The sequence below is a fragment of the Nerophis ophidion genome, linkage group LG03 (assembly GCF_033978795.1).
Source record: "Nerophis ophidion isolate RoL-2023_Sa linkage group LG03, RoL_Noph_v1.0, whole genome shotgun sequence".
NCBI lineage: Eukaryota > Metazoa > Chordata > Actinopteri > Syngnathiformes > Syngnathidae > Nerophis > Nerophis ophidion.
The window spans coordinates 90,285,697-90,308,547 of NC_084613.1; the positions used below are offsets into that span (position 1 = coordinate 90,285,697).

The 22,851-nt window shown below is 39.2% G+C and overlaps 1 protein-coding gene across 5 annotated transcripts; it reads right to left on the bottom strand.

The window, feature by feature from the left end:
* Positions 1-15,762: 15,762 nt before the first annotated feature.
* LOC133550231 (uncharacterized) lies at positions 15,763-21,533 on the bottom strand. 5 transcript variants are annotated; one of them, XM_061896390.1, is made up of 6 exons: positions 21,110-21,533; positions 20,959-21,024; positions 20,734-20,805; positions 20,625-20,675; positions 20,376-20,546; positions 15,763-20,140 (listed from the first exon to the last, which is right to left on the bottom strand). In XM_061896390.1, the coding sequence occupies exon 6, from the start codon at positions 19,943-19,945 to the stop codon at positions 15,998-16,000; it is 3,948 nt and encodes a 1,315-aa protein (XP_061752374.1). In that variant the 5' UTR covers positions 19,946-20,140; positions 20,376-20,546; positions 20,625-20,675; positions 20,734-20,805; positions 20,959-21,024; positions 21,110-21,533; the 3' UTR covers positions 15,763-15,997. The 5 variants fall into 5 exon arrangements, with proteins under 5 accessions (XP_061752374.1, XP_061752373.1, XP_061752375.1 ...); XM_061896393.1 differs by having other exon boundaries at positions 17,862-20,140; XM_061896389.1 differs by having other exon boundaries at positions 20,959-21,533.
* Positions 21,534-22,851: the final 1,318 nt, after the last annotated feature.

A 22,851-nucleotide genomic window follows, 5' to 3' on the forward strand; every position in this document is an offset into this window, starting at 1 on the left:
GAAAAACAACTGTATCTAGTAAAACTCACATGTATTCAATATCACAGGCATTTTTAGACATTTTGCACGTTTGGATTAGGAATTATGTTGGAATACATTTTATTGCTTTTTTCGCATTATCTCAGGATTCTAAGTACATTACTGTCAAATTGAGTAACAAATCAAATTTTGTTTTTGCAAACCTTACCAAATGTTTTTTTTTTCAGGAACACTCTCGAAGATGCATTTCTTCAGGCATTATTAGACATTTTGCATGTGTATTTTTGGAGTTATGTTTCAAAAACTGTCATTTTGAGTGTGACCAATATGAGGCCAGTAAAATCTAATATTTGTATTTGTGATTCTTTCCAAAATACCTGATTCTGCTAAAACTTACATAAATTCAATATTAAAGGCTTTTTAAGACACATTTCATATTTGGTTTTGGAGTTATGATTATAAACCTTTCATATTTAGTATGACAGTTATACTGTTATATTGAATAAAAAAACTAACTTTTGTCTTTGCAAACCTTACAAAAGATAATTTTTTTAGTACAACTAACAAAAAAACATATCTCTAGGCATTATTAGCCATTTTGCATGTGTTGTTTAGAAGTTATGTTTGAATACATTTTTATTGCTTTTTTCGCATTATCTCAGGATTCTAAGACTATTATAGTCATATTGAGTAAAAAACTACTTTTTGCATTTGCAAGATTTAAAAAAGCATATGTTTCGAGTAAAACTCCCAAAGATGCATTATTTCAGTTGTTATTAGCCATTTTTCAAGTGTGGTGTAGGAGTTATGTTTAAATAACTGTCATATTGAGTGTTACAGTATACAGTCATATTGAGTAAAACCTCATTTTTGTATTTGCAAACCATTGAAAAACAACTGTATCTAGTAAAACTCACATGTATTCAATACCACAGAAATTTTTAGACATTTTGCACGTTTGGATTAGGAATTATGTTGAAATACATGTTTATTGCTTTTTTTGCATTATCTCAGGATTCTAAGTACATTACTGTCAAATTGAGTAACAAATCAAATTTTGTTTTTGCAAACCTTACCAAATGTTTTTTTTCTGGAAAACTCTCGAAGATGCATTTCTTCAGGCATTATTAGACATTTTGCATGTGTATTTTTGGAGTTATGTTTCAAAAACGGTCATTTTGAGTGTGACCAATATGAGGCCAGTAAAATCTAATATTTGTATTTGTGATTCTTTCCAAAATACCTGATTCTGCTAAAACTCACATAAATTCAATATTAAAGGCTTTTTAAGACACATTTCATTTTTGGTTTTGGAGTTATGATTATAAACCTTTCATATTTAGTATGACAGTTACACTGTTATATTGAATTAAAAAACTAACGTGTGTCTTTGCAAACCTTACAAAAGATAATTTTTCTAGTACAACTAACAAAAAAACATATCTCTAGGCATTATTAGCCATTTTGCATGTGTTGTTTAGAAGTTATGTTTGAATACATTTTTATTGCTTTTTTCGCATTATCTCAGGATTCTAAGACTATTATAATCATATTGAGTAAAAAAACTACTTTTTGCATTTGCAAGATTTAAAAAAGCATATGTTTCGAGTAAAACTCCCAAAGATGCATTATTTCAGGTATTATTAGCCATTTTTCATGTGTGGTGTAGGAGTTATGTTTAAATAACTGTCATATTGAGTGTTACAGTATACAGTTATATTTAGTAAAACCTCATTTTTGTATTTGCAAACCATTGAAAAACAACTGTATCTAGTAAAACTCACATGTATTCAATATCACAGGCATTTTTAGACATTTTGCACGTTTGATTAGGAATTATGTTTGAATACATTTTTATTGCTTTTTTCGCATTATCTCAGGATTCCAAGTACATTACTGTCAAATTGAGTAACAAATCAAATTTTGTTTTTGCAAACCTTACCAAATGTTTTTTTTTTCAGGAACACTCTCGAAGATGCATTTCTTCAGGCATTATTAGACATTTTGCATGTCTATTTTTGGAGTTATGTTTCAAAAACTGTCATTTTGAGTGTGACCAATATGAGGCCAGTAAAATCTAATATTTGTATTTGTGATTCTTTCCAAAATACCTGATTCTGCTAAAACTTACATAAATTCAATATTAAAGGCTTTTTAAGACAAATTTCATATTTGGTTTTGGAGTTATGATTATAACCTTTTATATTTAGTATGACAGTTACACTGTTATATTGAATAAAAAAACTAACTTTTGTCTTTGCAAACCTTACAAAGATCATTTTTCTAGTACAACTAACAAAAAAACATATCTCTAGCATTATTAGCCATTTTGCATGTGTTGTTTAGAAGTTATGTTTGAATACATTTTTATTGCTTTTTTCGCATTATCTCAGGATTCTAAGACTATTATAGTCATATTGAGTAAAAAACTACTTTTTGCATTTTCAAGATTTAAAAAAGCATATTTTTCGAGTAAAACTCCCAAAGATGCATTATTTCAGGCATTATTAGCTATTTTTCATGTGTGGTGTAGGAGTTATGTTTAAATAACTGTCATATTGAGTGTTACAGTATACAGTCATATTGAGTAAAACCTCATTTTTGTATTTGCAAACCATTGAAAAACAACTGTATCTAGTAAAACGTATATGTATTCAATATCACAGGCATTTTTAGGACATTTTGCACGTTTGGATTAGGAATTATGTTGGAATACATTTTTATTGCTTTTTTCGCATTATCTCAGGATTCTAAGTACATTACTGTCAAATTGAGTAACAAATCAAATTTTGTTTTTGCAAACCTTACCAAATGTTTTTTTTCTGGAAAACTCTCGAAGATGCATTTCTTCAGGCATTATTAGACATTTTGCATGTGTATTTTTGGAGTTATGTTTCAAATGTTCGCATTATCTCAGATTCTAAGACTATTATAGTCATATTGAGTAAAACACTACTTTTTGCATTTGCAAGATTTAAAAAAGCATATGTTTCGAGTAAAACTCCCAAAGATGCATTATTTCAGGCATTATTAGCTATTTTTCATGTGTGGTGTAGGAGTTATGTTTAAATAACTGTCATATTGAGTGTTACAGTATACAGTCATATTGAGTAAAACCTCATTTTTGTATTTGCAAACCATTGAAAAACAACTGTATCTAGTAAAATTTATATGTATTCAATATCACAGGCATTTTTAGACATTTTGCACGTTTGGATTAGGAATTATGTTGGAATACATTTTTATTGCTTTTTTCGCATTATCTCAGGATTCTAAGTACATTACTGTCAAATTGAGTAACAAATCAAATTTTGTTTTGCAAACCTTACCAAATGTTTTTTTTTCTGGAAAACTCTCGAAGATGCATTTCTTCAGGCATTATTAGACATTTGCATGTGTATTTTTGGAGTTATGTTTCAAAAACGGTCATTTGAGTGTGACCAATATGAGGCCAGTAAAATCTAATATTTGTATTTGTGATTCTTTCCAAAATACCTGATTCTGCTAAAACTCACATGAATTCAATATTAAAGGCTTTTTAAGACACATTTCATTTTTGGTTTTGGAGTTATGATTATAAACCTTTCATATTTAGTATGACAGTTACACTGTTATATTGAATTAAAAAACTAACTTGTGTCTTTGCAAACCTTACAAAAGATAATTTTTCTAGTACAACTAACAAAAAAACATATCTCTAGGCATTATTAGCCATTTTGCATGTGTTGTTTAGAAGTTATGTTTGAATACATTTTTATTGCTTTTTCGCATTATCTCAGGATTCTAAGACTATTATAATCATATTGAGTAAAAAAACTACTTTTTGCATTTGCAAGATTTAAAAAAGCATATGTTTCGAGTAAAACTCCCAAAGATGCATTATTTCAGGCAATTATTAGCCATTTTTCATGTGTGGTGTAGGAGTTATGTTTAAATAACTGTCATATTGAGTGTTACAGTATACAGTTATATTTAGTAAAACCTCATTTTTGTATTTGCAAACCATTGAAAAACAACTGTATCTAGTAAAACTCACATGTATTCAATATCACAGGCATTTTTAGACATTTTGCACGTTTGGATTAGAAATTATGTTTGAATACATTTTTATTGCTTTTTTCGCATTATCTCAGGATTCTAAGTACATTACTGTCAAATTGAGTAACAAATCAAATTTTGTTTTTGCAAACCTTACCAAATGTTTTTTTCAGGAACACTCTCGAAGATGCATTTCTTCAGGCATTATTAGACATTTTGCATGTGTATTTTTGGAGTTATGTTTCAAAAACTGTCATTTTGAGTGTGACCAATAAGAGGCCAGTAAAATCTAATATTTGTATTTGTGATTCTTTCCAAAATACCTGATTCTGCTAAAACTCACATAAATTCAATATTAAAGGCTTTTTAAGACAAATTACATATTTGTTTTGGAGTTATGATTATAAACCTTTCATATTTAGTATGACAGTTACACTGTTATATTGAATAAAAAAACTAACTTTTGTCTTTGCAAACCTTACAAAAGATCATTTTTCGAGTACAACTAACCAATATACATATCTCTAGGCATTATTAGCCATTGTGCATGTGTTGTTTAGAAGTTATGTTTGAATACATTTTTATTGCTTTTTTCGCATTATCTCAGGATTGTAAGACTATTATAATCATATTGAGTAAAAAACTACTTTTTGAATTTGCAAGATTTAAAAAAGCATATGTTTCGAGTAAAACTCCCAAAGATGCATTATTTCAGGCATTATTAGCTATTTTTCATGTGTGGTGTAGGAGTTATGTTTAAATAACTGTCATATTGAGTGTTACAGTATACAGTCATATTGAGTAAAACCTCATTTTTGTATTGCAAACCATGAAAAAACAACTGAATCTAGTAAAACTCACATGTATTCAATATCACAGGCATTTTTAGACATTTTGCACGTTTGGATTAGGAATTATGTTGGAATACATTTTTATTGCTTTTTTCAAATATCTCAGGATTCTAAGTACATTACTGTCAAATTGAGTAACAAATCAAATGTTGTTTTGCAAACCTTACCAAATGTTTTTTTTCTGGAAAACTCTCGAAGATGCTTTTCTTCGGGCATTATTAGACATTTTGCATGTGTATTTTTGGAGTTATGTTTCAAAAACTGTCATTTTGAGTGTGACCAATATTAGGCCAGTAAAATCTATTATTTGTATTTGTGATTCTTTCAAAATACCTGATTCTGGTAAAACTTACATAAATTCAATATTAAAGGCTTTTCAAGACAAATTTCATATTTGGTTTTGGAGTTATGATATAAACCTTGCATATTTAGTATGACAGTTACACTGTTATATTGAATAAAAAAAACTAACTTGTGTCTTTGCAAACCTTACAAAAGATCATTTTTCTAGTACAACTAACAAAAAAACATATCTCTAGCTATTATTAGCCATTTTGCATGTGTTGTTCAGAAGTTATGTTTGAATACATTTTTATTGCTTTTTTTCGCATTATCTCAGGATTGTAAGACAATTATAGTCACATTGAGTAAAAAACTACTTTTTGCACTTGCAAGATTTAAAAAAGCATATGTTTCGAATAAAACTCCCAAAGATGCATTATTTCAGGCATTATTAGCTATTTTTCATGTGTGGTGTAGGAGTTATGTTTAAATAACTGTCATATTGAGTGTTACAGTATACAGTCATATTGAGTAATACCTCATTTTTGTATTTGCAAACCATGGAAAAACAATCTGTATCTAGTAAAACTCACAAGTATTCAATATCACAGGCATTTTTAGACATTTTGCACGTTTGGATTAGGAATTATGTTGGAATACATTTTTATTGTTTTTTCGCATTATCTCAGGATTCTAATTACATTACTGTCAAATTGAGTAACAAATCAAATGTTGTTTTTGCAAACCTTACCAAATGTTTTTTTTCAGGAAAACTCTCGAAGATGCATTTCTTCAGGCATTATTAGACATTTTGCATGTGTATTTTTGGAGTTATGTTTCAAAAACTGTCATTTTGAGTGTGGCCAATATGAGGCCAGTAAAATCTAATATTTGTATTTGTGATTCTTTCCAAAATACCTGATTCTGCTAAAACTTACATACATTCAATATTAAAGGCTTTTTAAGACTAATTTCATATTTTGTTTTGGAGTTATGATTATAAACCTTTCATATTTAGTATGACAGTTACACTGTTATATTGAATAAAATAAATAACTTGTGTCTTTGCAAACCTTACAAAAGATCATTTTTGTAGTACAACTAACAAAAAAACATATCTCTAGCGATTATTAGCTATTTTGCATGTGTTGTTTAGAAGTTATGTTTGAAAACTTTTGTATTGCTTTTTCGCATTATCTCAGGATTCTAAGAACATTATAGTCATATTGAGTAAAAAACTACTTTTTGCATTTGCAAGATTTAAAAAAGCATATGTTCCGAGTAAAACTCCCAAAGATGCATTATTTCAGGCATTATTAGCCATTTTTCATGTGTGGTGTAGGAGTTATGTTTAAATAACTCTCATATTGAGTGTGACAGTTTACAGTCATATTGAGTAAAACCTAAATTTCTATTTGCAAACCATAGAAAAACAACTGTACTATAGTAAAACTCACATGTATTCAATATCACAGGCATTTTTAGACATTTTGCACGTTTGGATTAGGAATTATGTTGGAATACATTTTTATTGCTTTTTTCGCAATATCTCAGGATTCTAAGTACATTACTGTCAAATTGAGTAAAAATTACTTTTTGTTTTTGCAAACCCTACCAAATGTTTTTTTTTTTCAGGAGAACTCTAAAAAATGCATTTCTTTAGGCATTATTAGACATTTTACATTTCTACTTTTGGAGTTATGTTTCAAAAACGGTCATTTTGAGTACCACCAATATGAGGCCAGTAAAACCAAATTTTTGTATTTCTGAACCTTTCCAAAATACATGTATCTAGTAAAACTCACATGAGAGAAGTTAAGTCCCTACCTTTAGTCAAAAGTGATTTATGACCCCCCATAAAACAATGATTTATGACCCTCAAGGTCAAAGGTCAATGATTTATGAGGGGTCAAGTTCAAAGGTTAATGATTTATGAGGGGTCAAGGTTAAAGGTCAAGGTTAAGGGTCAGGTTCAAATGTCAGGTTCAAATGTCAAGGTCAAGTGGGTGTGGCTTACCCGGAAGAGGGTGGAGTTAAGACCTGCGGTGGGAGTGGTTAAACCAGGAAGAGGGTGGAGTTTTAAACAGAAAGAGGGCAGAGTTAAGACCTGCGGTGGGAGTGGTTAAACCAGGGAGAGGGTGGAGTTAAGACCTGACAGGGAACAGAGGAGGGTTCAGTTTTTTTAAGAAAGCAATGTCATCTGAGCAGCATGTGACCATATATTTGATAGTTTAAATGTTTACGATCGTTTGAAACAACTTCCAGATTTCGATGTATTGATGGCTGGGAATGTTACGTGTGGAGATGTGGACACGCACGCACTTCACACACACACACACACACACACACACACACACACACACACACACACACACACACACACACACACACGAGGGGTACAAAAGGGCAGTGTAAGGCTTAGTCATTATTTGGAGCTTTATACGTTAGCGTAAAGACTTTGTTCGATTCGGTCATGATTAGTGAAACGCCTGTTTCGATTTATAAAAATAATAAAACTTACATTGACGCTCCGCAAAAAAGTCGAGTGTTTCTAAATCGTATTCAGATGCCGCCGACCGAATCTTTGCGTGAGAAATGGGATTTGGAAGCGTACGGGATGGAGGGATCTTTTGGATTTGTATTCAGATACGAAATGGGGGATATCTGCTTATTTCAGCTAAAAGAAAGAAGAGACGGAAGCCCTTTCTCGATATTTTCATCGTTATCTACCGTGGATTGGGAAGTTTTAAGACTGGCAATGCCCGATTTCCTGTGGCGTGATCCTTCACCGGTGGATAAACGCGTAAAAGGAAGCTTGTTTACTTACCCGACGATGGATGAGTTGAATGAGAGAAGAATTCTGTTCAGCGCTACCTGGGAGACGAAATCTTCAGCCTCGGGTCGTTGGTTTTTACGTGCCAGTCTCCGTGCTCCAAAAATCACCGGTACCTATACGGCTCAGTGGACCGAGCCCGATGTCTTTTCCCTGGAGTCTTTCAACGATGAATGCGGGGTGTTTACACCGTTGGTGGTCGTACCCATCGTGGCATGGCGAGAGCGAATGGCGTCGATGAAGGAGAAAATAAACGACTTGTTCCGAAGCAGTCGACAATGGAAAAGCATGCTGACGACGAGAAGAAAGTTGTCCTTTGAGACCACACCCCCGACGGAGGACGAAAGGACCTCCCCCGCTTCAGTTTCAACCAATAACCTTCAAGGAAACACCCCCTCCACCGACTCGTCCAATACCCTTTGAAAATCATAGCGTTAGTTTGATTGGTCGAGACTTTTTTTTCGACCCTCCCTATAAAAACAACCCCCACCCTGCAATTTTTTTTTCGACCAGACCATATTGGCTCCCTTTTTTGAACGCACGGATCTCAAACAAGAAAATGGCAAACAAGACCATCAGACGCGTAAAGACCCGTCTTATACCACAGGACGATTTCAAACCATCCGTAAACACGACTGATGAAGCAAACATGGCCGAGATCTTTAACCCTCCTGAAACGACGGCTGGATCGGAGGTGGTGAGCGACGATGAGACGTGTCGCTTCGGCAGATGTTTCTGCAGATGGGGGGTGAAAACCGACAACGCTACGCAGTCTTTGCCAGATGACGATAGGAAGGAGGAGGAAAAGGAGAATGACCTGATCATCATAACACCTCCGCCGTCCCCGCCACCACCCCCGTCACCATCCCTGTCACTCTTGGACCCCCCGTTGCACATCGATGATGAAACCGATGGGGGGAAGTGGTTGCTTTTCACCAGCACGGTGAAAACGGCCGTGTTTCATCTCCTCAACGAGGCCATCCGCCAGTTCAGGCAGAGCGAATGTTACGGTTGTCGGGTGAACCATCCGAGCCAGAGAAACCACCCGTGCCTGGAACCCTATGAAGAGGACTTTCTCCTGTACAACTACGACGGACTCATCAAGACTCTGCGTACGTCTAAATTCATTCAAGCCATTCAACGCTTGCTGATGCTTCGTCGCATCGAGGCTGAGGATTCAAGGGTCGAATCCTACGCCGACTCTCTGCTGTCTCAGCTGAAATCAGAGAGAAATGTCTGGTGGGCCATAGATGACGTGTACAACGAGTTGGTACGGGGTGATGAAACGATTTTGAGACATCTGGATATGGTGACAGAGTGTTGGAATAATTACAAAAAAGATGGGTAATTATTGGAGAAAACTTGTAAACTCCATCGAGAACCACGCTGTTATTTACCCGTTGATTGACGCGATGGAAGCGTATGTTCTAAAACGAGACAAACCTCAAAAACTACAAATTATTCTTGATTATGCCCGCTCTAAGCCTACCTGGGAAGCTACCTGGAAATCCGTTGTCTCTCATGCTTTTGACTTTGACATTTTTGAATCAATTTTGAAGGAATGGTCTAAAGAAAAGTCTTTTCAACCTTCTCCTTATCACGTGTTCATTTTATATGCTCTGTTTGTTGATATGTCGATGTATCGTCTACGATGCGACATCCCCGTCAACGTTTTGTTTGAACTACAAAAACTGCACGAAGCGATTAAATTCACCTACGGTATACCTGTTTTACATCAAACCTTGATTATAGTTTATAGTTTATAGAAAAAAATTGTTTTAGATTCGCTGTGTGGTGTCCATGAATGAATAAAAACAAACTGTTTTAGATTCATTGTGTTGTTTCCATGAATGAATAAAAGAAATGTGTACCAAGCAACACGAGTTCATTTCTCTTTGTCTTTCCACAATGGAGAAAGCTATGGAAAAAGCATACCATACACCCGCACACCCGGGTAGTTTTGGAGGGGTAGATCGACTCCGTCGAGCTGTGCAGGATGAAACGGGGCAACGTGTCACAAAAGAAAAAGTTCAAGAATATTTAACGGGACAGGACGCCTATACACTCCATAAACCGGTTCGCATTCATTTTCCAAGAAACAGAGTCTTTGTCCCGCGACCTTTAACCCAGTTTCAAGCCGACCTCTGTGACATGCAAGCCTTGGCTGAATATAACGACGGTTATAATTATTTATTAACGGTCATAGATGTATTTTCCAAGAAGGCCTATGTGAGGGTTTTGAGGAGAAAGACGTCCGTGGAGGTGGTTGAATCGTTTCAATCGGTGTTGGGGGAAAGTCAGATTCCTCGCAAACTCCAAACCGACGCGGGAAAAGAATTTTTTAACAAGAGTTTTCAAGCTCTGATGAAGAAACACAATATTGTACATTTTTCTACGGCCAGCGATCTCAAAGCTTCGGTGGTTGAAAGATTTAATCGTACTCTGAAAGGGAGAATGTGGAGATATTTTACAGCCAACAACACCAGGCGCTACCTAGACGTCTTACAAGACTTGGTAAAAAGCTACAATCACGGATATCACAGCAGTATTAAAATGAAACCGGTGGATGTGACTTTGGAAAATACCCCTCAAGTGTTTGAGAATCTCTACGGCTCATTCACAGCATTCAAACGCAAATACAAATTTGCCACGGGAGATATGGTGAGAATATCCAAAGTGAGAGGAGTGTTTGATAAAAAATATGAACAGAGTTTTACAGACGAGGTGTTTACAATAACACGACGTCTCCATCGATCTCCCCCGGCATACAGACTGAAAGATTTTGACGGTGAAATAATAGAGGGTTCTTTTTACGAAGCCGAGTTGCAGAAAGTAAAAGAGAGCGAGGACAAGCGCTATCATGTGGAGGAAATTCTAAAACGACGTACGGTCGGTGGCAAAAAACAAGTTCTAGTGCACTGGAAAAACTGGCCCGAAAAATTCAACAGTTGGGTGGACGCTGACCTCCTTACAAATGTATAAAACAATCTGATGCCTTTGATGAGCCTCACAGTCTAAAGATCATCGAGCATTATGGATCATTCCTGCAACGAGGGTTTTTACCTCACCTTACCCTCCAACGCCAGCCTCAACGTATTTAAAGAAAACAAAAGTTCCCATTACCAGATAGATTTAAGTCAACATATAGATTTAGCAGGCTCATGGGAGGTGGCCTTAACAGAGATTTCATACCCTCGCTCATGGTATAATGTTTCTAACGGAGCATTTTATGAATGGCTAAAGAGACCTCCACCGGTGGGACCTGAAAGCAATCCTGGAATGGGGATAGTTTACCGTCAAGAATTGAGAGGGGGATGTTATGAGAACATTACACGATTCATAAATGAACTGAATGAATCTTTACAAAAAATTGACAACGATGTGAGGATAGCCTTTGACGATGTTAAAAAGCGAATCTCCTATCAATCAGGGGGTCAAACTCATTTTCGTTTTTCCCCTTCCCTGGCTTACATCATGGGAGTGAAACCTGGAAAGTGGATCAACTTTGACCGGGGGTCGGCCCCCTATCCCGCGGATATAAACGCCGGTTTCTACCATCTCTACTGTTACAGTGACGTGGTGCGACCTCAGATAGTAGGCGACGCTTATGCTCCTCTTTTGAGAATCGTGAGTGTAGAGGGAGCTTACGGTGAGATTGTCACCAAGTGTTTTAACCCCGCCTACTATTTACCCGTCTCGAAAAATCACATTGAAAACATCAGGGTGGAGATTAAATCTGATCAGAACAAACACGTCGACTTCACCTTTGGAAAGACCATCGCGAAGCTCCACTTTAGACCCGTTAGAAAGTAAAACCAACAACAATGAGAATGAGTCAACCCATGCACGACCCTCTACGTTTAGTGGGTTATTACGAAAGCCAGGTGGGGGGTTCCCTCCCCGGTTTCACAGGTTCACCTGTGATGTACGGGCGTGGGATAGGCTCCGTGTTTTCCAGGTTGTTTCGTTTTGTATCACCTCTGGTGAAAAGAGGTTTTGCCCTGGTCAAACCTCATCTTAAAACAGCGGCAAAAAATATCGCTTCCGACGTATTCAGTCATGCCGTTGGAAAAATGGGTAGTGGGGTACAAGACGGATCAGGAGGAATAATGGTCCTGGCTAGACAACCCCGAAAGAGACCCCCGGGACGACGTCTCTCAACGAGTGGTAAAAAACGCCGTCATCTGGGGAGAAGAAAATCAGTCGGTAAAAGGTTTTCAAAGAGAAGGACCGTCGTTCCCTCACACGATATATTTTAAAAAAAAAAGAAAAAAGATGGCTCTTTTACATCAAAATTCGGCCGAATGCACGATGGCCGAGCTGGATTTATTTTCAGCTCCTATGACTCAGATGTCTATCGATGATAAATCCTACACAGAAGTCCTACCGCTATCCGCCATCACTGACGGGGGTCCTATTGAATTTTTCATCCCGGGAGAAGGTGAAAAGTACTTGGATCTGAATGACACATTACTTTACCTGCGGGTTAAAATTACCCGCGCCGATGGATCAAATATCCCAAACGACGCCAATGTGGGTCTCATCAATTATCCTCTAAACACCATCTTCAGCCAATGCGACATTATGCTCGGGGAAAGACTGATTTCTCAATCCAGCGCCACACACCCATACAGGGCGATAATTGAAACGCTACTAAACTATTCTGAAGCCACACTCAGAAGTCAATTCTCAGCCGGGTTATTCCACAAAGACACCGGCGGCTCAATAGACTCTATAGAAACAGCGAACGGACCAAACAAAGGACTCAACATCAGAGCCGGTTACACGGCTGAATCTAAAGAGGTTCAGCTACTAGGACCCCTCCACGCAGACATTCTTTTCAGCGAGAGACTCCTTCTCAACTCGGTGGATCTGAGGATCAAACTCACGCGTGCCAGCGACGCCTTTTGTCTCACAGGGGCTGCGGACGGTACTTTCCGTCTGAAAGTGCTGGGTGCCTCTCTCTTCACAAAAAAGGTCACCGTTTCGCCGGCCGTACGATTGGGGCACGCCTCGGCCTTACTCAAAGGAAACGCACTCTACCCTTTGTCACGGGTCAGCGTGAAAACCTACTCTATCCCTGAAAATTCCAGAGTATGCACACAAGAAAATTTGTTTTTGGGCACGATGCCTAAATACATTGTTTTGGGTATGGTAAATCATGAAGCTTTCACAGGAAGAAGAGATCTCTCACCCTTTAATTTCCAGCATTTTAACGCTGAATACATCACCCTCTGTCACGCGGGAAAACAAATTCCCTCCAAAGCTTTCCAACCGCAATTTAACCAGGGGGCTTCGGTCAGAGAGTTTTACAACATGTTTACCGCTACAGGGAGGCATATGAAAGATTTACCTCTGTGCATCAACAGACAAGATTTTGAACGGGGTTATTCGCTGTTTGTGTTCAATCTCAATCCGGGAGAGGACAGCGACGCATTGTCTCGGGTTTCTAATGGCACTTTGAGGTTGGAAATGAGATTCAGAGTACCCTTACCCAACACGGTCACTCTTGTGGTTTACGCATGTTACGATTCTATTTTGGAAATTGATTCCAAACGACAAGTGCTGGTGGATTATTATTGACGACGGAGATGAATAACCATCAACTGGAGAAGCTTCTGCGACGAGTGTTGGGGAATGTTTTCTGTGGTGTATGGGCCTCCGACCAACTCCCCTCACTGACTCGCTCCTTTACCCCACCCTCCTACTTTATCGTCAACACCCACGAAGGACATCGACCGGGGGAGCACTGGTTATCGATGACTCTGGAGGAAGATGGGACCGCCACTTTTTTTGATTCTTATGGATTTTCTCCCGATTTTGATTACTACCCTCGGAGCATCTTGAACTTTTTGGAAAATCGTTCTGACCGTATATTGTACCACAACCTACAGCTTCAACACCCTTTGTCCACAGTGTGCGGTCAACACTGCGTTTATTATCTGCACCATCGATTTTGCGGACTGTCTTTTGAACAAGTTTTGTCTTTATACACAGATGATGTAGTAAAAAATGATCTTGAAGCATATACCCTGGTTAAAAAAATTCAATGTTGTACTAGCACGAATAAGAATAATAGTAGTCGTTGTGGCGTACAAGACGTCTGTTGTTTAGAAACTTTTTTGAACCGTTGAAATGAAAATGCTGTACACACTGCGTTTGATGAATAAAAAAACATTTTATTGAAACAAGAGTTTTGTCATCATTCATTCAAGGTTTAACCAATGTGGGGACAATGTCACTTTTCTACCTCTTCTTTTCCTCTCGGGGGATAGAAATGTTTCTTTTTCCACCCATTCTGATTCAAACTCTCCATCCGCTTTCAGACGTCTGTATTGATCTCGTGCTCTGGGGTTATGAATGGTCGATGTGGGGACATTTAGCTCCGTCAACGCTGTTAAAAATTTTCTCCAACCCTCAGGCGTGCGGGTCTGTGGATTTTTGGACCGTTGCATCAGGTGTTTCAGTAAATCGATCATATGAGATCCCTGCACCGGTGTACCGTTTTGAACAAACTCTCCTTTAGAGGTCCACCCCTTATCATTCTCGGATAATTTTTTCATAATGTACTCGGCGTTGTTACGGTCGCGTCGGGGGAGGATTTTCAGAACTTCGATCATCGTGACATCCTTTGACCCCCCGCCAGTATTCCGAGGTTTATCCTCCGGTTTATCCATCGGTTTATCCTCTGGTTTATCCTCCGGTTTATCCTCAGAGTCATTCCATGGTTCACCCCGCAAATCCTTGTGTAAAGTCAGAGTCATCCTTTTCTCCTCCCGTTGCCCCTGCTTCAACAGGCCGAGATATCTCTGCAGCAGGGTATCGTATATTTTTATTCTTTCATGAGGATTCATTCCGGGTTCGTTTAAGACGGCTCTCATTTTAACATCTAGATCATCCTCCGCCGAGTCTCTGATGGTCGGCTCCGGGCGAGTCAGACGATTTAATTGTTGGGGGGATAGGAGAAACAATTTTTGCGCCTTTTTCATCTTCAACCTTTTCCGCTCAATCCACCGATAAGATTCCCTATAAACGGTACGACGGTGGCCAGTAAGGGTAGAAGAAAACCGCCCGACTGTTTCATCAGAGTCTGGCGTTTGCGTTTCAGTCCAGTCCTTTTATCAGCCAGCAGTCGGATGATTTTCTTTTGTTTTTTAAGCTGAGCAAATTGAGACGGTGATAAGGGCACATTACCCTTCAGAATGTTTAAAGCAATTTCACACAGCGTCTGGATAAAGTCTGGTGAGCCGTGACTCAGAATATCTCGACGTTTTTGTGGTGTGGCATGGTACAGAGCTTTTAACATGGGACCGTTCCTCTTTACACGCTTTGACATTATGTTTTTGGCACGTAGACAACGGGCCACTGGTGCGGAAGCACGCCCGACCTCACTCTGTATTGTTCTGGACAGAAAGGTGTCAGGTCGACCAATAAATAGCCATGAGCATCCAAAGTAGCATCCGCAAAACTTTCCAAGAAAAAACTTTTTTGTGCGGGGAACATTTGCTGTGCCAACACGTTAATCTGCAATCTGTCCCGCGGATTCTTAAACAGTATCATATAATTACAGTTTAAGCTAATGGTGCGTGAAAATTTTCCCTGATGAAAAACATTCTGGGTCAGCATCATAACGCTCATATTTCTATGATGTCTATACTGCGTGAAAATTTTAACCACTTCGGGGTGATTTGAGGCTTGAAAAATAACATCGTCCAAAATCACCAAATGGGTCTGATCGTCCGGAAACAAGTTTTCATCTTCAAAGGAATCAGGCAGTCCTTCAACAAATTTTATTTTTTTATTCATCTTTTTTAATTCAGCATACATGGGTTGGAAAGATGTATAAATCCACACAATGTTGTCGGGTATAGAATTCATGACGTGTTCACAATTTTCCAATACACATTTTACAAAAAAAGTCTTTCCGCAACCACTAGGTCCTACAACCAGGCATGAAAAAGGTGTATGAAATCTGGGATCAAAGTCTACTCGTTCCATTTTTTCCATTTCCTCTCTAATACCCGAAAGGTAAAGTTTTCCCGTCGGGAAAGAGACGTCTTTTGTCATACACCACTCGAAACTTTTTTTCGAAAGACGAGTTATTTAAAAGGAACCCCCTTTTATCACGAACAATTTGGTGATGAGGGGTGTAGATCGCACCTGTTTTGTCTTCCTCCAGATAGCCCTCCACCAAATCTTTAACGCTGTCAAAGTTGACCCTCTCACAACACTCGCGGGTTTGAGTGATTCCTTTGGCACGCAGCACAGTTTTTTTACCCTGCAGGGTATGGTAGGCATAACTCTTTGGACCGGCGGAGACGAATTCGTGAATGCTGTCTCCTCCCAACTCATCCGTCAAATCGCCTAGATAGGACCCCGTCTCCAGAGAAACTTCCCCCTCGTTTACCGTGTAGATTAAACTATCGGTGTCTGTGTAAAGAACTCTCTCTTGCAACCCCTCTAGGTAACCGTACATTTTCAAACGTGCGTAAGCGGTGGTAAAAGCAGCGACAAATACATTATTTGTGTTACCGGGAAGCACCACGCTGTTTTTACTGTATTGCCATTGCACCATAGCAATTTGCTCGTTGAGAAAGGAAAAATATTCAACCTGATATTTTCCTGAAAATACAAAGTCGAAAAATACTTCACTTTTTCTCACCAAGGTGGTCTGAGTTCTATTGCACCTCTCCGCAAACTTTCCCCAAAGGCTGTTTAAACAGAGTTTTGACATTTGTCTCTTGGCAGGGTTGGGTTCGATTTTTTCAGCATCCAGCTGTATTCCCTGATTTTCACGATATTCACGAATGTACTTTTCCCTGCTTTCTGCATCGACGGCTTCTTTGGGATACCCTGAAGCTTCTTGCTTACCCTTTAGGAAAGTTTGAACATAACCCGTAAAAACGGTTTCGCTCCGTTCTTCAAAGTGCCACACCTCCGTAATCTTACCGACTCTGTATCCCAACTGTAAAGCTTTGTTGAATTCGAGCGTGACCCAGACTCCCGTCAATGCCCTTCCTTCCTCATCATGTTCGCAGGGTTCCTGCTGGTTATTGTTTTCTGCGCATGTGCGGCAAAGTGTAAACACTAGTTTACCCTTGACCGTTCTGTAGGGTAGCACAGGGAAATAGAGACCTCGAGGAGGGTGAACAACGGCTCTGACCAGACCGAAATAGTTTCCAACATCGTCAAAATCCGTGTGGATGATGACAGGATGACCCAGGGGGTAAGGAAATGCGCTGTTGACGTACGGGTAGAGAGAGGTGACATCCTCATACAATACACGCTGGTTCTCACCCGCCGTGTGCCTCAAGCAAAAGGCGCTTGTCCTACCTCCATAAAGAGCGTCTCGAGGCATGAGAGGTGCGGGGTAATTGCGTGTTTTGAGAAAGTCTATTACCCTAGGGTTTGATTTTTTCATTTCATTCCACTCGTGCTCTCTGATGACGATGATGTTGACCTTGTGGTCACGCTTTAACGCTTTCATTTTTTTCTCGGTAGCCTTGTGCAACTCCTCGAACGGTGTGTTTGTCAAAGGGCATACAGCACCGGGTTCGAAACACGTCGGGCATCCGTGATAAAAACACCCCTGAAATTCCCAGACGAATGGTTTGCCACCGATTATAGCAAACCCATCCACAAAGTATGCCCCCATCTGTTTTTCGCCTTTGTTTAAAGCATGCTGAATGAAAATACCACGACGATGCGACTCCCATTCTAACCATTGGATGCTGGTGTGTGAGTATTTTTTACACAACCCTCGGTAGTTATCCGGGGAAGGTATGGCTAGAGAACGCGGCTCGAGGAAATTAGTCACAAACACCTTCATGCAGGCCGAGGCTATGGTGATACGGGAGAAGGGGTCAACACCCGTCTCGCTCGTAAACTCGGCTCTAAATTTGATGCAACCCTCACGAAGAACATTGACGTCGTTTTTACAGTAGTGTACCGCTTGTTTTTGAAAATCAAAGACCTCGCTTTTCTCATTTTGATACCACGTCTCAAACTTGGTGCGTTCAACAGGTGTCATGCGTTCTACACCGTAATTGCTGATTGCGGGGTATTTTCCGACATAATTTAAATGTTCCTCCGAACTAAATTTGTGAGGAAAATACCCCTTGGACCAGCAATCACCGAGTCCTAACGCTTTTGGCATAGCGCTAAGCGGCATGGTAAGGAAGGAAAGCGAGTCAATGTATTTTTGCAAAAAATCAGGGTCTTTAAAACAGAGAACTTTACTCCCCTGCATGATAATTAAGGGTGCTATACCCAGCCGTACCATGCCTCTCAGAATCAAGTAACCGTCAAATCCTCTCGAATTGTGGGCTATAAATGTAGATTTAAGATAACGAGGTTTCCTGAAATGATTGAGGAAAACTGTAACACAATCCAGTCCAAAAGCACACCACTCTTCTCCTTGCAGCGTCTTGGTACAGACTAGAAAGGGAATGTGAGTGTGATTGTCATCGACAAACGTCTCAAAATCATAGAATATGATATTATCATTGTGGTTTACTTCACGTGGTTGGGGTTGTATATAGCAAAGATGTCGTGTTTCAGGTGTCTCTGAGTCACTGCGAGGTAGCTCTTCTTTACATATTTGACATTTTAACTTAGGGCACGTGTGTTTAGCGATACCTGTAGCCACAGGTACATCGTAAAATAGGTTGCATTTAAGGCATTTCTTTCGCCGATCGCAGTTGCTGACGAGTTTTTCCATAACCCGGTGTTTTACCCTGTGTCTGAGGAGACATGCAGGAGAACGACACCACATGTTGCAATCCCTGCAAAGCACAGTTTTCCCCTCTATTTTTACACACCCGTTTTGTGTACAGACCAAGCAATAGCCGTCGCATTTGTGTCTGTCGGGTTTGTCGTACCCTTGGTAACAGTAGTGACAAACGTGCGGTTTTGACAAAAAACCTTTAATGTTAATGATACCGCTGTAATGATTCTGAGATAAATACAGATACAACGGATTTTCTGATTTGGGGTAATCCGTCTCGAACCGTGAGAGGGGTCGTTGGCCCTCTTCTCTGTACAGTATGACAATTTTACGACGTACCACTTTTTCAAATTCACGAATATGACTGAAAGTGACGGAAGTCTGTTCGTCTAAGCCCGCTTTTCTCTGTATTTTTTCAGCCTCCGCCACAGCCTGGCTATCTGTAAATTCAGGATGTAACAGACTTGCTAGGCTAATGGCAAAACATAGTTGATTATTCGAGTTTAATGGATTGTAAAGATAACGAGCTTTTTTTCTGCGGATTTCATGTTCCAAAAGGGTTTCGATTTTTCTTCTTACACCACCTCGAGGGTTATGTATCACCTGGACCATCACCTGTATTTCTTCATCGTTCAATATTTCAACGTTTGATTGTACCAACAGATCTAACACATCTTGAAAAGCATTCATCACAGCCCCGGCATCGTTTCGAAATGTAAATGAAGTGTGTTGATTTGCACTTTCACCGGATAACTCCAATTGAATGATATCGCCGGGTCTAGCTTCCTTAGTTACCATCTGTGTCAGCTTTTTAAGGCTCCCCAAGACTCCGCGGTAAAATGTGGCGTAATCTGTTACATCGTTGTTTTGAGGAAAAGTTAAAACGCTGGATAGTTGTATATTGTTGAATGTTTCCCTCCTCAAGACATTTACCCCATCACCCCTCTGGGTCTCATTTGAAATTGATTGGTCAGCCGTTGACGGTTGGTTCTGCATGACCCCCACCACCTCCGAAAAATCCAAACATTCCCCCGAGGGTGTCGCCCCTCCCAACACATCGTGATGCTGTGTAGAGGCTTGTGTGTTTGTGTTTGAATTTAACACATTAATATCATCTTGCAAAGACGGATCATTGTTTGGTTCCCATTCTATCTGGTTGTTTGGATCTAAATGATGATTACAAACGTCTTCATCTTCTTCAATAACTACATCTAATTCAGATGGAACTACACCCATTATATTTCTCTAAAGAAAAAAAAGAAAAAATAATTCGAATGGAACAGATATAACAAACCAGTATGTATCAAATCATGTCTGCCATCTTCATGAGAGTGCGAGCCAGTATACGATAGTACTGTTTCAGCCTTCTTCTGTTTCTATCATGTTTGTCGAGCTGGCGGGCGCATCTACGCTTCCTCCTGCGTTTGTTGCCTGTGGAAAAAAAAAAAAAAAAAAAAAAATTAATATATACCGGCTTTAACCACATGTGGCGCTGTCATCTCCACTCATGCAAGCATAGCCGGAAACAACCGCCCACCTCCGGAATCAGTCCCCGCCCATTCCCCTTAGGCGCGAAATTCATTTGAGCGAAAGACATTGGAATGAGAGGAGCTCTTTAAAGCTCCTGAGAATCTTAAAAAGCTTACAGAAAACGAGAAAAACTTACAGCGGGTGCCTGTTGGACATTCACCGTCGTTTTCGATGATTTCCCCACGGAGCAAGGATTCGATGTCTGGAGTCTTTGGCGCAATCAAGCCTTCTCCTCTGCCTGGAATGGCCGTTGACGGACCCTCCAGCGTTAAGGGAGACCAGTGAGCAAGAGATGTAAACGGAAAATCTGTAAGTAAATATATGTATATATGTATCGTATACCGCATGTTTTTTTTCTTGTAAAAATGAGAATTATTTGACTCACCAGACTGCGATTGGGTTAAAGGGATCGCGTTGGTCTCTTCCGGCGAATCCTCTATAAAACAAAATAATGAATACACACAATATTAAATAATTCGAAGGTTTAAACACACCTCGATAATCATCTTCCAACTTTGTAAGATCGATCAAACAAAGTTCTTCGTCTTTCACTTCGTCGTCATCGGCTGTTAAAAAAAAAAAAGGTATTACATCGTCGTACACGTGCAATGCTTTTAACGTTTAAATGCTTAAACGGAGTTAAACCATTGTCTAATAATGTGGTAAAAACGGAGGTAATGAAATGAATACAGTAAAAAAAAATAAAAATCGGTACTTACACAAAAGGATTGGAGACTCTGTTAGGAGATCCCTTGGTGGTGGGTGAATTTCAACTCGATGTTCGACTGTTTTTAGTTCGAATAAATACTTATTATAGTAACATTAAACAGACGTGTTACAAGGAATGAAAAAAAAAAAAAAAGAAATTACCTTTCATTTTGCAAATCGCGGTTACACTGTGTTCTGCTCTAGTTCTCCATCTGTTTAAATATGTTTTCGTGAGGTATGGAAGTTGTTTCAGACGGTCGTAAACATTTAAACGGTCAAATGGGTGGCCAGTTTCTATTCATACGAAATTCTCAAGCTCCCATAAAAACTGAACCCTCCTTTGTACCCCAAACTGACCTGTTGATTCAAACGGTCATAAACATTTAAACTGTCAGATGGGAAGTCAGTAAAAACTGAACCCTCCTTTTGTCCCCCAAACTGACCTGTTGTTTCAAACGACCGTAAAGACCAGTTGCTACGTGACACTGTGTTCTGCGATAGTTTTTTCCATCTGTTTAAATATGTTTTCGTGAGGTACGGAAGTTGTTTCAGTGCGTACGAATGTGTGTGTGTGTGTGTGTGTGTGTGTGTGAAAAAAAGCTCGTTATCTTTACAATCCATTAAACTCGAATAATCAACTATGTTTTGCCATTAGCCTAGCAAGTCTGTTACATCCTGAATTTACAGATAGCCAGGCTGTGGCGGAGGCTGAAAAAATACAGAGAAAAGCGGGCTTAGACGAACAGACTTCCGTCACTTTCAGTCATATTCGTGAATTTGAAAAAGTGGTACGTCGTAAAATTGTCATACTGTACAGAGAAGAGGGCCAACGACCCCTCTCACGGTTCGAGACGGATTACCCCAAATCAGAAAATCCGTTGTATCTGTATTTATCTCAGAATCATTACAGCGGTATCATTAACATTAAAGGTTTTTTGTCAAAACCGCACGTTTGTCACTACTGTTACCAAGGGTACGACAAACCCGACAGACACAAATGCGACGGCTATTGCTTGGTCTGTACACAAAACGGGTGTGTAAAAATAGAGGGGAAAACTGTGCTTTGCAGGGATTGCAACATGTGGTGTCGTTCTCCTGCATGTCTCCTCAGACACAGGGTAAAACACCGGGTTATGGAAAAACTCGTCAGCAACTGCGATCGGCGAAAGAAATGCCTTAAATGCAACCTATTTTACGATGTACCTGTGGCTACAGGTATCGCTAAACACACGTGCCCTAAGTTAAAATGTCAAATATGTAAAGAAGAGCTACCTCGCAGTGACTCAGAGACACCTGAAACACGACATCTTTGCTATATACAACCCCAACCACGTGAAGTAAACCACAATGATAATATCATATTCTATGATTTTGAGACGTTTGTCGATGACAATCACACTCACATTCCCTTTCTAGTCTGTACCAAGACGCTGCAAGGAGAAGAGTGGTGTGCTTTTGGACTGGATTGTGTTACAGTTTTCCTCAATCATTTCAGGAAACCTCGTTATCTTAAATCTACATTTATAGCCCACAATTCGAGAGGATTTGACGGTTACTTGATTCTGAGAGGCATGGTACGGCTGGGTATAGCACCCTTAATTATCATGCAGGGGAGTAAAGTTCTCTGTTTTAAAGACCCTGATTTTTTGCAAAAATACATTGACTCGCTTTCCTTCCTTACCATGCCGCTTAGCGCTATGCCAAAAGCGTTAGGACTCGGTGATTGCTGGTCCAAGGGGTATTTTCCTCACAAATTTAGTTCGGAGGAACATTTAAATTATGTCGGAAAATACCCCGCAATCAGCAATTACGGTGTAGAACGCATGACACCTGTTGAACGCACCAAGTTTGAGACGTGGTATCAAAATGAGAAAAGCGAGGTCTTTGATTTTCAAAAACAAGCG

Excerpts from the sequence above, each read along its gene's own strand:
- LOC133550231 (XM_061896390.1), bottom strand. The coding sequence starts at position 19,945 with ATGGGTGTAGTTCCATCTGAATTAGATGTAGTTATTGAAGAAGATGAA.